The following is a 12,462-nucleotide window of genomic DNA, read 5'->3' on the forward strand; positions in this document are numbered from 1 at the left end:
AAAAAAAAAAAGGCCTTGGACTGTGTTAATGACATATAACTATGGCAGGGACATTAGATTGTAAGTTTCTTTAAGGGACAGTTAGTGACATGACTATAGAATGTAAAGCACCAAGTAATATGTTGGTGCTATATAAGTACAAGTAAATACAAATAAAAACAGCTGCCTGGTAACAACAGCAACAAATAAATCTACTTCTGCTGTGTGTTCTATCTACTATCTTTACTTAACACGCACAGTTGATCAATATAGAATCACTAAACTGCATCAGCACCCATATAGGCTCACTAACAGATGGCACCCCTCACTTTGATTACTGGATTTTAGCAGTCATGCATATCTTTCTACCTGACACAGCTTACGTTACTTGCTGTCTTCATCTGTATTGAAAATGAGGCATGATATTACCAGCTCATTTATTCAGTATTAATGTAAGTAATGTGTGAGGCATTGGCTGAGCCTTGTAAACAATCATTTTTTAAGAGCAAATGACATTTTCTATTTCCGAATGCAAATATTTTACTTAAGCATCACAGGATGTACACATCTGTGTTCACACTGTCCTCTTCAGCAACAGAAAACATATTGTATGTGAACAGTTTACAATGTACATTAAATTCAGATAAGTGTAACACATTCTTAATAGACTTTCTGCTCTAGATTCTCAGTAAAGAAGAGTATTCTTGTTGGCTGAAATTTCATTTACAAGCAGAATCCTCATTAGAAAACCGTGAAGAGCTACTGTTCCAATCTGCGGTTCGTCTGGAGACCAATCTACATTTGCTGGGTGAGTTTATTAATCGTGCATTCACAGACGAGAAGGCTGCTCAGTGCACTATGGCTACATACTTTTCCTGTTAGCTGATAATATTCAGGAAGCCTTTTCAACTTAAGATGTTTTGATTACAGTCATCTCAAGCTACATTTGCTAATTAAATCTATGGTAGTGTTTCTTCTTCTTACCTCCTTCTGTAAGATCCGTTTGATTACAATCCTGCACTAATAAAATGATTGTCCTGCAATTGACAGTTCTGGCTATGCCATGACTATGGTATTCCGATTACTAGCAAAGATTTTTTAAAGAAAATGTTCAATTTTCTTATTCTTAATTAATAGTTATATTGTTTAATTATGAACATCTGGCATCTGAAGATGTGATTTAATATGAGCAGAAACTCTTGATGAAGCCCTTAGAGTGTTTCAGATTTATGACACTAGCAAAAGTGACCTGGCCATTACCTTGATGTGAGTGTATAATTGAAAGTATAAATCACTGTTGTCTCAATGTGTCCTTGTTTTAGTAAGGAATGGCTTGTTGTGAGGCGGAGTATCTTTTGCTTTATGAGATGGAATAATTGAAGATGCATTTTCTGTAAACTCCAGCAGTAATAAAACAAACTCCTTCAGTGGGGCTTCCCCTATCCTGCAGAACTAACGTTTGATTTGGGAGGGAGGTAGAAAGTATTTTTACTCATCTAAACCGGCTCTTCTTTGTGGTGTTCTCCTTCTTGTTTGGTTGTGGCAACCCTTGTTGGACTACGGGTCCTTGACAGCCATCACAGCCCTCTTTATGTTGCAAAATCCACATACACTTTAGATGATGGTCGCCTGATACCAATCATCCTAATCGGGCATGTGTTCCCTGACGTCTAGCAATCCACTGTTGTGGATCACTAAACAACTTAGGGAAAATGTTCTGCCCCTGGCCCTCCTTTTTTCACAGAACTGTACAGTGCTCATTCTTTACATATGTACTCATATTTAGCCTTGACTAAGCTGACATAATAAATCGAAAATATAAATACAGTTAGGTGGCATTGATTTTAGATGATGCCTTTTACCCTGAGATACTGTATTAGTCATGCAGTAATGGTCCTCTTCATAACACCACTATGTTGCTGGAGTATCGGCAGTGACGTCCGCTGCCTCTTTTCCTGAAGTAGTAGTTACTAAATTCATTTTTACTAGTTTTAAAGGTGCTTTCATGTGTAAAATTAATAATTAGCAACTTTCTTCTCTCCAGGTGCTACAGGCATAGAAGACCGCTTACAGGAAGGTGTTCCAGAGACTATAACCAGGCTCCGCAAAGCTGGAATGCAAATCTGGGTTCTGACTGGAGACAAGCAGGAAACGGCTGTAAATATTGGATATTCCTGCAAGCTTCTGGATCACGATGATGACATCATCACATTAAATGCAGAATCTATGGTATGAATACTTGTGTCTGGAGAGAGTAAAAAAAAAAAAAGTCTCTAAAATTGGTTACAAAATTTTAAGTGTCAGTGACTCCTATAAATCACACAACCAGAACTGCAGGTGTACTCCTACAAACCCACCCACCTATCTAGTCACAGCGGCAGTGCACATTATCCGCTGGAATCAGAACAGATAAATGTCCTTATACACACTGATCTTCAGTTTTCATTACAGTGTTATGTGTGTTATGTATGTATGTGTGATGATGTATCCAACAATTATGAGTGTCTTGATTGTGTGTTCAAATTATGCAAGTGTGTACTGTGTGTATTAGCAGAAGGACAAATTCGTTTTTGTTGTTTGTGAAGCTTAAATAACGTGGAATAATTCTCATTTCTGTTGTTTTCTGCACCATTCTGTTGTTTTCGGGAATGTTTCCTTAAATAACAACTAAACCCTTTTGTATGATAATCTGTCTTGTTTCAAATCCCATTATTATGTGATGCAAAAGCCTTGTAAAGTAAACAAAAACTACCTTTTCTGAGCCAAATCCTCCTTATTTGTGTCTCCAATGCTCCCTCTTCCTGGTAGGACAGTGACATAACTAATATCCATACCTCCTTTAACACCTTATTCCATATTGCACAGAGGTACAGATATAAAGGCACACACACAAAGATCCTTCTTAATTCCTAAAGTTCTTTCTTGCCTTCTCATCACTTTTTAATACAAGAACTTGGAAAGGTGAATGCTCAGCAGCTGCAGACTGTGATATATGTTCTGCGTGCTTAAGGATCATGCACTGATATTGCTAATTACGTTTTAGCAGGGATAGTTGGGTGAGACACATTTTCAGCAATTCATTTTCAAGAGAAATTTTCTTTTCTTTTGTTACTTTGTCCTAGTAATTTGTACAATTACAGCTGATGCATTGTACTTTTGTGCATACATAACAGAAATTGTGGAATATTGTTCATCAGTACCCAACATCAGATTTTAGGGATTAAAGTTAAGCAAAAGATTGAATTCTGATGGTGACATGGCATTGTTTTAATATAGAGAATGTTCTCACACTATTTGCTTACCATGACTGAAGTTTTTTTTGCTGTCTGTCCCTCATTAGACAGAATTACTCCTTTATATGTATTGGTTATAATTCTCAAAGGAAAGTAATAGGCCATCCATATGAAAAGTTTTTGTACTTTGTATAATGTTTTAATGAAAGAAAGAAGAGGCTGCTGTTCCATGAAACAAGTAACATCAATATCTAGTATGACCAGGAGAGGAGGCAAAGCCACTTTTGAAGCCTTTGAACAACCTGAATGAACTTCAAACACTTTTACCTAAGAGTGGACAAATAATTTGTTGGTTGATAAAAGCTTTAAAGTGAGTGGATATCTTTACAATGTAAGGTATATACCTTCTTAGTTTTCAGGGCAACTCAAAAGTTTGGATTTACATTCATTCCTGATTCCTTTCATTCCTGGTGACATTGGTGATCATTTGGTTAAAGGGATTGAGAGCCCACATATAGTTTTGCCTCTAGGTATTATTCTTGTCCATGTGGGATGACCCTTATGGTTATCATTTAGTATGGTTGCCCCATGAAAACCTTTTATATACTGTAATTTATATAATAATTTTCTAAGCGCTGCATGTCTGCTGCACAAGCAATAAAATGATATTGTAATGATATGTAAAAGTGTCATGGGGATTTAAAATGGCTTGTTGGTAAATTTGTTTGCTACTTTTTGCCTTGCCTTGTCATAAATTGTTGATTTTATTTCTGTTTTCCCCTTAGGAAGCCTGTGCTGCTTTGCTCAAACAGTGTTTGCACTATGTAGAGTCCAAGAGGTCTAATGACTCAACAAAACAAGCTGCTGGGAAAGTAGAATTTGCTTTCAATCGTAATAAACACCAATGGTCTTCACTGACAAAACAGAATTTTGGACTAGTTATTGATGGAAAAACACTAGCCTTTGCGCTAGATAAAACCCAAGCAGATACATTTATTTCACTTGCTCGGCAATGTCGCTCTGTGCTCTGTTGCCGCTCTACACCCCTTCAGAAGAGTATGGTGGTGAAACTTGTTCGGGACAAGCTTAGCGCTATGACATTAGCAGTAGGTAAGCTGTTTGTTTTTCATTTTTATTTCCTTAAAAAAATGTGCGTACAAATGTTGCTTGGTTAAATATGTTGCATCCCATTACAGCTATCCACAGTGTTCTTAGAAGGGTAATGTAAGAAAGCATGTGGCCACCGCTGACTGAGAATATATGTGGCCACTGCTGACTGAGAATATATGCCACTGCTGACTGGGAATATATGCGGCCACTGCTGACTGGGAATATATGGGACCACTGACTGAGAATATATGTGACCACCGCTGACTGGGAATATATGCGACCACTGCTGACTGAGAATATATGTGGCCACCGCTGACTGAGAATATATGTGGCCACCGCTGACTGAGAATATATGTGGCCACCGCTGACTGAGAATATATGTGACCACCGCTGACTGGGAATATATGTGGCCACTGCTGACTGAGAATATATGTGGCCACTGCTGACTGAGAATATATGTGGCCACTGCTGACTGGGAATATATGCGACCACTGCTGACTGGGAATATATGGGACCACCGCTGACTGAGAATATATGTGGCCACCGCTGACTGAGAATATATGCGACCACCGCTGACTGAGAATATATGCGACCCCTGCTGACTGAGAATATATGCGACCCCTGCTGACTGGGAATATATGCGACCCCTGCTGACTGGGAATATATGCGACCCCTGCTGACTGGGAATATATGCGGCCACTGCTGACTGGGAATATATGACCACTGCTGACTGGGAATATATGCGGTCACTGCTGACTGGGAATATATGCGGTCACTGCTGACTGGGAATATATGCGGCCACTGCTGACTGGGAATATATGCGGCCACTGCTGACTGGGAATATATGCGGCCACGCAATGTGTTCTATTTATTTTTACAGGAGATGGGACCAATGATGTCAGCATGATTCAGGTTGCAGATGTTGGTGTTGGGATTTCTGGCCAGGAAGGAATGCAGGTGTGTTTTTTTGTATTTTTCATGAATATTAAGGTCAAATTAAATATATGAACGTTTCTGTAGTTTTAAGCTCTGCATCATTGAAAGGAAAATATTTTTTTCTGCCTCTTGTCTATTTTTGAAGCTTTTATCTCTATCACTGGTATCTGATTAGGAAAGTGAATATAATTTAAACACTTATACCTAATACAGTGTTCTCCCCAGAATTTTTTTTTTCAGTCAGGTGGGGTGAAAGTGTAGTCCGGTGTCCAAAAATGGATGGGGAAACATCCAACAAATTTAGTGCTCCAAGGTTCTTTGTGTCACAAAAAATTGTCAGCTTTCTACCTCCCCCTATAATTTTATTTAACTTTCCAATGCTAGCCCCATATTATATCCCATTTTTTCATTGTCTTTGTATTATGTTCCAATTGTCCAGTGTCCCTGTATTTTGACCCATCATACAAGTGCTTGTGGTGATAGGTCCACATTAATGGTCTGTTCCGTGAAAAAATTGTCCGTGAGAGCTGCAGTGAAAGTGAAACAATGTATATACATCCTCCATCTACTTTATTTTAGATTGAATTATATAGGGTTGTGGGCACCACAGTAAAAGAGGATAAAAACATTGTGCTTCATGTGCCCCCTGGAGATAAGTTGCTCATTAGGCTGAATGCTCAGCAAATTTTTTTGTATTTAATAGTAGCCTCTAGTCATGTCCTACTGGCTATGAACAAATGGCCAGGCCACTCTTCTGGACACCCATCAATTTAGCATTTTCAATAAGCTGCAAGGACGATTACAGATGTGTAATGTTTAGTAACAGTGCAGTTATAGATACAAATTGAATTGGATATACATTATGAGTAAAGGGAATAAAGGTATTAATGGTATTCAATGCAGTAAATTAGTAAAGCAGAACAATTTTAGGTTCATGCCTATTTTGCTCTTTTTCTGAAAATCTGTCTTGTAAGGCTACTCCATGTACATTACTAAATTCCATAGCTAAAAGTGCTTTATTCTAGCACTTTTAACATATATGTAGCCCATATACATTATTTTCTGTACAGCTGCTATAGATATTAACACAATCAATGTAGTTTCTCTTGGTGATACTGAACACATGCAAATTGCACATCAATAGCAAAACAATTTATTTTTCTTAATTCTTCAAAAAAAGAATGAAGCATAAATGACCTTTCATGGCTGTAGACATTGAATATGTAGCAAATTGAATTAACCTCTATTTGCACTCAATTATACTCCATAAAGCAAATTGATTTCTGCTTTCCCTTCTATTACGCCTACCAGAGAAAATGTGAAACCTGGCAGATCAAACAGGTTTCCAATTGTATGTCATTACATGCATTTCACACAATTTTACACATAATAGGAAAAAAACAGTGTTTCCATGAACATCCAACATTCTGTCCGCTGCTACTTTAACCTAGGAGTGTAGCAGGTGGTAGCCCTGTATGGAAGAATACAGCATAAGGCACATTTGTTTTGTTTTCATAATGCTGATCATTTAGCTTCAAGTCTTTGTTTTACTGTCCTAATACATTATTTTTTTAGTAATAAATTTATCCAAACAGGTTTATACTATTCTACTACTATTCTAACATAAAAACATCAACTGCATAAGTGGTGGGAAATATCACTGAGTTCAGCAAAATAAACCAACTAATAAGCTAGGGAAATATAGGTCCTCAGGCTTCATATTTACGGTATTCTTTGTAAATTGGCAACATATTACATTGTGCTGCCCATAAATGAATGAATGAAGAGGTGCATCTTTTACCTGTGCAAAGACATATTTTGGACAAAGAAAGACTTCATGAATGAGATTCTGTTGATCGGAGATCCGCCTAAGTCCTATAACTATTAGGAACCCACCTAAAGATTTTCAAACTACAGACTGGCTGATCAAAAAGAGTTTGATCAAAGTACAATAGGGCATGTGTAGTAACCCTAGAAATTCTGTCCTGCTTCAATACTCCTTACACTTGCCAGAAATTCCTGGCTCTTCAAACAAGAGAGGAGAGAAGATGTGTAAGTACAGCAGTAGAGAGATCCAAAATAACATAACATTATTATATTTATCTGATGTACGAAAGCAATGTTGGAGTTTAATGCCCTGTTAACCCTCAGTTTACCTTAATCAGCCTTAATTACCTTTTCCTCATTCCTTAACTATTTTACGATTTTTCTTTTCTAAATACATTTTTTTTTTCCAAGCAAACTTTTTTTTTTTTGTTTTACAAATACCTTTCCATGTGTATGTTATTTGGAATATAATAATTACGTTTGTATCAGTGTAAAATTTTGGGGGCACATTTGCACAATCTTTGCTCCGTATACTGTGATCTATGAGCATGCATGCATGCTTGTATTCTTTCACATCCTTTGGAAATTAGTCACACCAGCTCAAAGACTGAGACATTAGTCAGGAAAGGATGTTTTACCAAACGCTATCCTGTCTATCATAGTAATGGATAACTATACAGTAAAATGTATCCTAAACATAGGGTGACTATATCTCCAGAGTATGCCATTGTTTTTCTGATGCACTCAATTAACTCAGAACTAAATTCCGAACTATGCTGCTGCCTAATATTGGATCTAAAGATTTGGTGAAATGTATCTTCAATAGGCTGGCAGACTTATGCTTTGTGTCATCTGGCACAGTGTTGTAAAGTTAAGAAATAGGGCTAATACTTGTTTACATTTCTCATTTGATGAGGTACAGGTATAGTGATGAGTACTTGTATAGTAAGTTGGGGGCTCTGTCACCCATTCATATGCTTGTAGACACTTTTTTTAAATGTATCACATGGTCTTCTTTCCTTACAGGCGGTTATGGCCAGTGACTTTGCCATTCCTAGATTTCGATACTTGGAAAAGCTGCTGCTCGTACATGGTCGATGGTGCTATTCTCGACTAGCCAATATGGTGTTGTATTTCTTCTACAAGAATGCTGTAAGTAAAATTACTGGTGACTTTGTATTTATTTAATGTATAATGCTTAGTATAGTAATGCCAAAGTATTTAAGCATAGGTATCTGCGAGTGACCCCTTTGGGCTGCTATAAAAAAATAACAGAAAACATTGTTTTAGAAAATGAAAAAAACAATCTGCTCAACACTGGATAAAATGTTTTTACCATGCGGAGGAAAACAATTGCACCTACTGAAAAGTTTACATGAAGTCATTTTTTTATTACATTGCATGTTTCAATGGCATGAAACAGTTATACACCAGAACTTAATTGTTCAAGTATAGCTACCCTGTGCTTGTAGATAATAAAAACTCATACATTTTTTTTTTAATTTTTGCATACATTGATAAAATAATTACATCTGCTGGGTATCTACTCAAACATCACTACCCTGCATGTAAATAATTTTCAGGTATTTGCTAATAGCTATATTGCACTGTAATAAACTATTATATTTCTCCCTGTTTTTAGATGTTTGTGGCGCTCTTGTTTTGGTACCAGTTTTTTTGTGGCTTCTCTGGATCAGCCATGATCGACCAGTGGTATTTGATCTTTTTTAACTTGCTGTTTTCATCCATTCCTCAACTTGTTACTGGGATTCTTGATAAAGACCTTCCATCCGACATGTTGATTGCTGTTCCTGAGCTTTATAGGAGTGGGCCAAGTATGGAGGTAACTAAGTAGCTCACCTGTATTATTTCACTGTGATGCAGTGACAACGTGTTAGCAGATTTTTACTGTGCTGGCTTAAGCCAGTGATGGTGAAATCACAAAGTTCATTGCTGCCTCTGACATTATACAGGTAGTCTCCGGGACTGAAGGTTTGTTTTTAAGAATTTCTATGTAAGTTGGAACAGGTACATTATTTTAATTAATGCAATTAGGACAGATGTTTGTCTCATACATAATATTATGGTGTCATTTACTGTATAAAAACCTCACTGTGTTAATCACAAACAAAAAAACTTTATGGAGCCTAGACATTTATTAACTACTTGAGCAAGCTGTGCTTTGATATGCAAAAAGAAACAACTGTAGAGTTTGTCTTGGTCATTAAAGAGTTGCAAGAGCTTGCAGAACAACAAAAGATTTTTTCTGCAAGTCATGCAAACCGCCCCTTCCCCCCATCAAACCTCCTTCCTGCACACGAGCAGCAGGGAAGCTACGTTTGTTTCCATGATTTGTCCGTATGTCGAATGAACTCGAGGACTACCTGTATAATATTCAGTATAGGGGGGAAAAAAGTTTAAAAGTTTTTGCATACAAACTAGGTACATTAGCTTTAACTCTGTTGTTAAGTTTGATAGTCTTCACTCTTTTTAGACCATATTTTTGTTATTACCTTTACTCATGAAACTTAGGTTCTAATCACCAGAACTTATCTTCCCTTACAGTTTGTTGTATGCTAGTGGCTATTCTTGAACACCGAGATTATATTGTGCTGTGCGACTGAAAAGTTGTCTTTTATTCTCACAAAGGGCTGACTTCAGCTTGCAGACATGTCCACTCCAGTAATACTGGGTATTCACATGAGAGTACTTCAAATGGGAAAGATATGATGGAATGCAAAGAAGCAGAATCTGTCAGATAATTTAGTTAGTGTCCTAGTTTGTGATTGTACAAAGGCTCTGTTTTTATTAAAAGTGGTAGCATTAGTACTAAATACAAAGGTTTTACAATATAGATTACTGCATATGTAAAATTCTAACCTTATAAGAGTTAGAACTGAAACTCTGTATCTTTTTTTTTTTTTTTTTTTTTTTTAGGAGTACAAGCCGCATATGTTTTGGCGCAACATGATTGATGCTTTCTACCAAAGTCTTATATGCTTTTTCATCCCGTATTTTGTAAGTTCTTTACATTTGTATATACATATCATTTTTTTTTAGGAACAATTTAATGGACCTTTTTTTTTTATTTTGTAGACTTTCTACGACTCTGATATTGATTTGTTCACATGGGGAACTCCTATAGTTACTTGTGCCCTTTTAACCATTATGTTGCATTTGGGAATTGAAACCAAAACCTGGGTAAGAAAAAAGTTTTGATAGCTTGGTTGTGTAACAAACATCAGTTATGTTTGACATTTAGTAGTACTATCATTAGGAGATTTCCTCTCTTCTGCTGTTGGGAAAGAATATTAAGAAACATTATCCAGACAAAAATGGAGTTTAAATGGTTTTATTACCATTGTTCCAATGGGTGTCATAGGGAGAATATGTGAGCCAAAAATCTCCCTATCGGAATTGGAATCGCAATGTTTGTTTTGCATATTTGTATTACCTGTTAAGCCTTCTGGTTATTCTCCTTTCTACTTTCTGTAACAGGATGACAGTCTTGTTGGTATTGCAGTGAAATTGTGCAGCAATGTTGTCATCCTGTGGACAGGGTGGTTTTAGATAAACATATAGTTTTTTACAGACTGTATTATATATGTTATTTTCATTTAGCCTCTAGAAATTCTTTAAAGTAAGCCATTTTAAATCCAAACCAATAAAGCACCTGCTTGTTGTATAAAATATATAAATACCTCTACTGTTGCCAAATGTCTCTCCATTAAAGAGAAATTTGTTTAATGTTGGGTTAAAGTTTTTCCAGAAACTAACTTGTTCTCTTGCACCATGGTGTTTGAGCAAATCCAGAATGATGACAGGGTCACTTTAAGCTTTGTGTCTCTCCCAAACCCCTGTTCAGTCTTTGACTTCCTGGTCACATTCTCACAGGGTTAGCCAGTACAAAGTGGAGAAGAGTGAAGAAAAGAGTACTAATGACATCATGACATTTGATATGACACTGTCTAGAATGCTGACAGCATCACTTATAATAATAATCATTATTATTAGCTTGAATTTATATAGTGCTGACATATTACCAATGCTTTTTAAAGTGCACATTTATGTATGTACACCTGACTTGGTGCAAACATGTAATTTGGACTAAACAGAAGAGACCTATCATTAACACCAGAACCAATGCTACAGGCAGGCAGTATGTTATTACGAACCAGAAAGCTACTGAAGCTATCTCTGGAACTTTATAAAGTTTAAAGGTTTGGTTAGCATAAGGTAATCCTTTGATCTTTTGCTTCTGTCTGTGATTCAGGCAGGGGGATTTTCTCCCACCCTTAGTCCTACTGTGACAGATAACACTTGGCTGTTAGCTGTATTCCAGATTCCCTTTTGAATTGCTTTCTCGAAATTTATATTTCTACAATATAAGTGTAATCTGCCCTCTAGTGGTTTTTCCATTGCGATAATTGTTCACTTCATTCCAAGGAAGTGAACCAGACCTTCACCTCAAAGCCAGGTCCCAGCTATCATGATAGGGTTGGAAGTGGAGAACTTTGGATAGCTGTAGAATTACAATAACAATAAACAGAGGGTGTTCACACACACACCTGCATGTTTTCTATAATTCCAAAGCTATTCACATTCCAAAATCCACACCAATGTATTGTCCTTGGATAGCCTTACCTTGGTGTGGCTCCCATGCCTCACAGAAATATTTCAAACTATTTCTACTACTAGCATAGAGAGATAACTCCCAGGTTATCTTAATAAAAGAGTCTACTACTCCAGTGTTCCTTGTCTGATGCAACATTGGTACCTTCGGTCCTGGTACCAGACTCCAGCCACTAAAAGTACCAGCTCACTTCTGTTTACCTCCTTGTGTTGCAGATTGGTATCCTTCATTTTATGAGTTTATACAAATCCTGACAATAAACATAATTGTTTACTTTGGCTAGTGTCAAGCAGGCTATTAAAGAAAAAAATATATTAGATTTAGGGTCCATATGTGGCCTGTAAACACCTCAAATTTCTGTTGTTAGAAACAATTTTTGTAATGTGTACTGCAACCATTGAATGAGGGCTGTACACGTCGCTGTTCTATTCTATGGAGAAGGGCCAGAGAACCAGCAGAAGACTTTCCTGCTCCATCGTCCTTGATAGGAAATAACAGCTTAATCCCCTATCTGGGGACCTTTGTGCACATGTTAGCTTTTTGCCTGTGATGATCACAAATGTTTGTCTCAGGTGACAATTATCCAGCTTTAGAACATACATAAGCACTAAAATGGAGGTCTTCAAATGTAAAACTGGGGGCTAAGAGCTCATAGCGCTGTTACTACAGAACGTGTCAATAACTTTATCTGTTTAGGAAAACAAAATAAGTATGTTTTCTTCTGTACAGGGTTATGTAATCGCA

At 36.9% G+C, this 12,462-nt stretch overlaps 1 protein-coding gene across 2 annotated transcripts in view; it reads left to right on the forward strand.

Annotated features, from left to right (window-relative positions):
• Positions 1 to 12,462, forward strand: part of ATP10A (ATPase phospholipid transporting 10A (putative)) — a 67,138-nt gene that overhangs the window by 50,022 nt on the left and 4,654 nt on the right. The window contains exons 12-19 of one of the 2 annotated variants that reach the window (XM_072412936.1): positions 661 to 787; positions 2,024 to 2,208; positions 3,998 to 4,322; positions 5,203 to 5,279; positions 8,112 to 8,237; positions 8,728 to 8,928; positions 10,023 to 10,103; positions 10,182 to 10,286. In XM_072412936.1, the coding sequence (XP_072269037.1) occupies positions 661 to 787; positions 2,024 to 2,208; positions 3,998 to 4,322; positions 5,203 to 5,279; positions 8,112 to 8,237; positions 8,728 to 8,928; positions 10,023 to 10,103; positions 10,182 to 10,286 (1,227 nt within the window). The remainder of the gene's footprint in view (positions 1 to 660; positions 788 to 2,023; positions 2,209 to 3,997; positions 4,323 to 5,202; positions 5,280 to 8,111; positions 8,238 to 8,727; positions 8,929 to 10,022; positions 10,104 to 10,181; positions 10,287 to 12,462) is intronic. The other variant, XM_072412947.1, reaches the window with a different exon arrangement.

The sequence above is a fragment of the Pyxicephalus adspersus genome, chromosome 1 (assembly GCF_032062135.1).
Source record: "Pyxicephalus adspersus chromosome 1, UCB_Pads_2.0, whole genome shotgun sequence".
In the NCBI taxonomy this organism is placed as follows: Eukaryota; Metazoa; Chordata; class Amphibia; order Anura; family Pyxicephalidae; genus Pyxicephalus; species Pyxicephalus adspersus.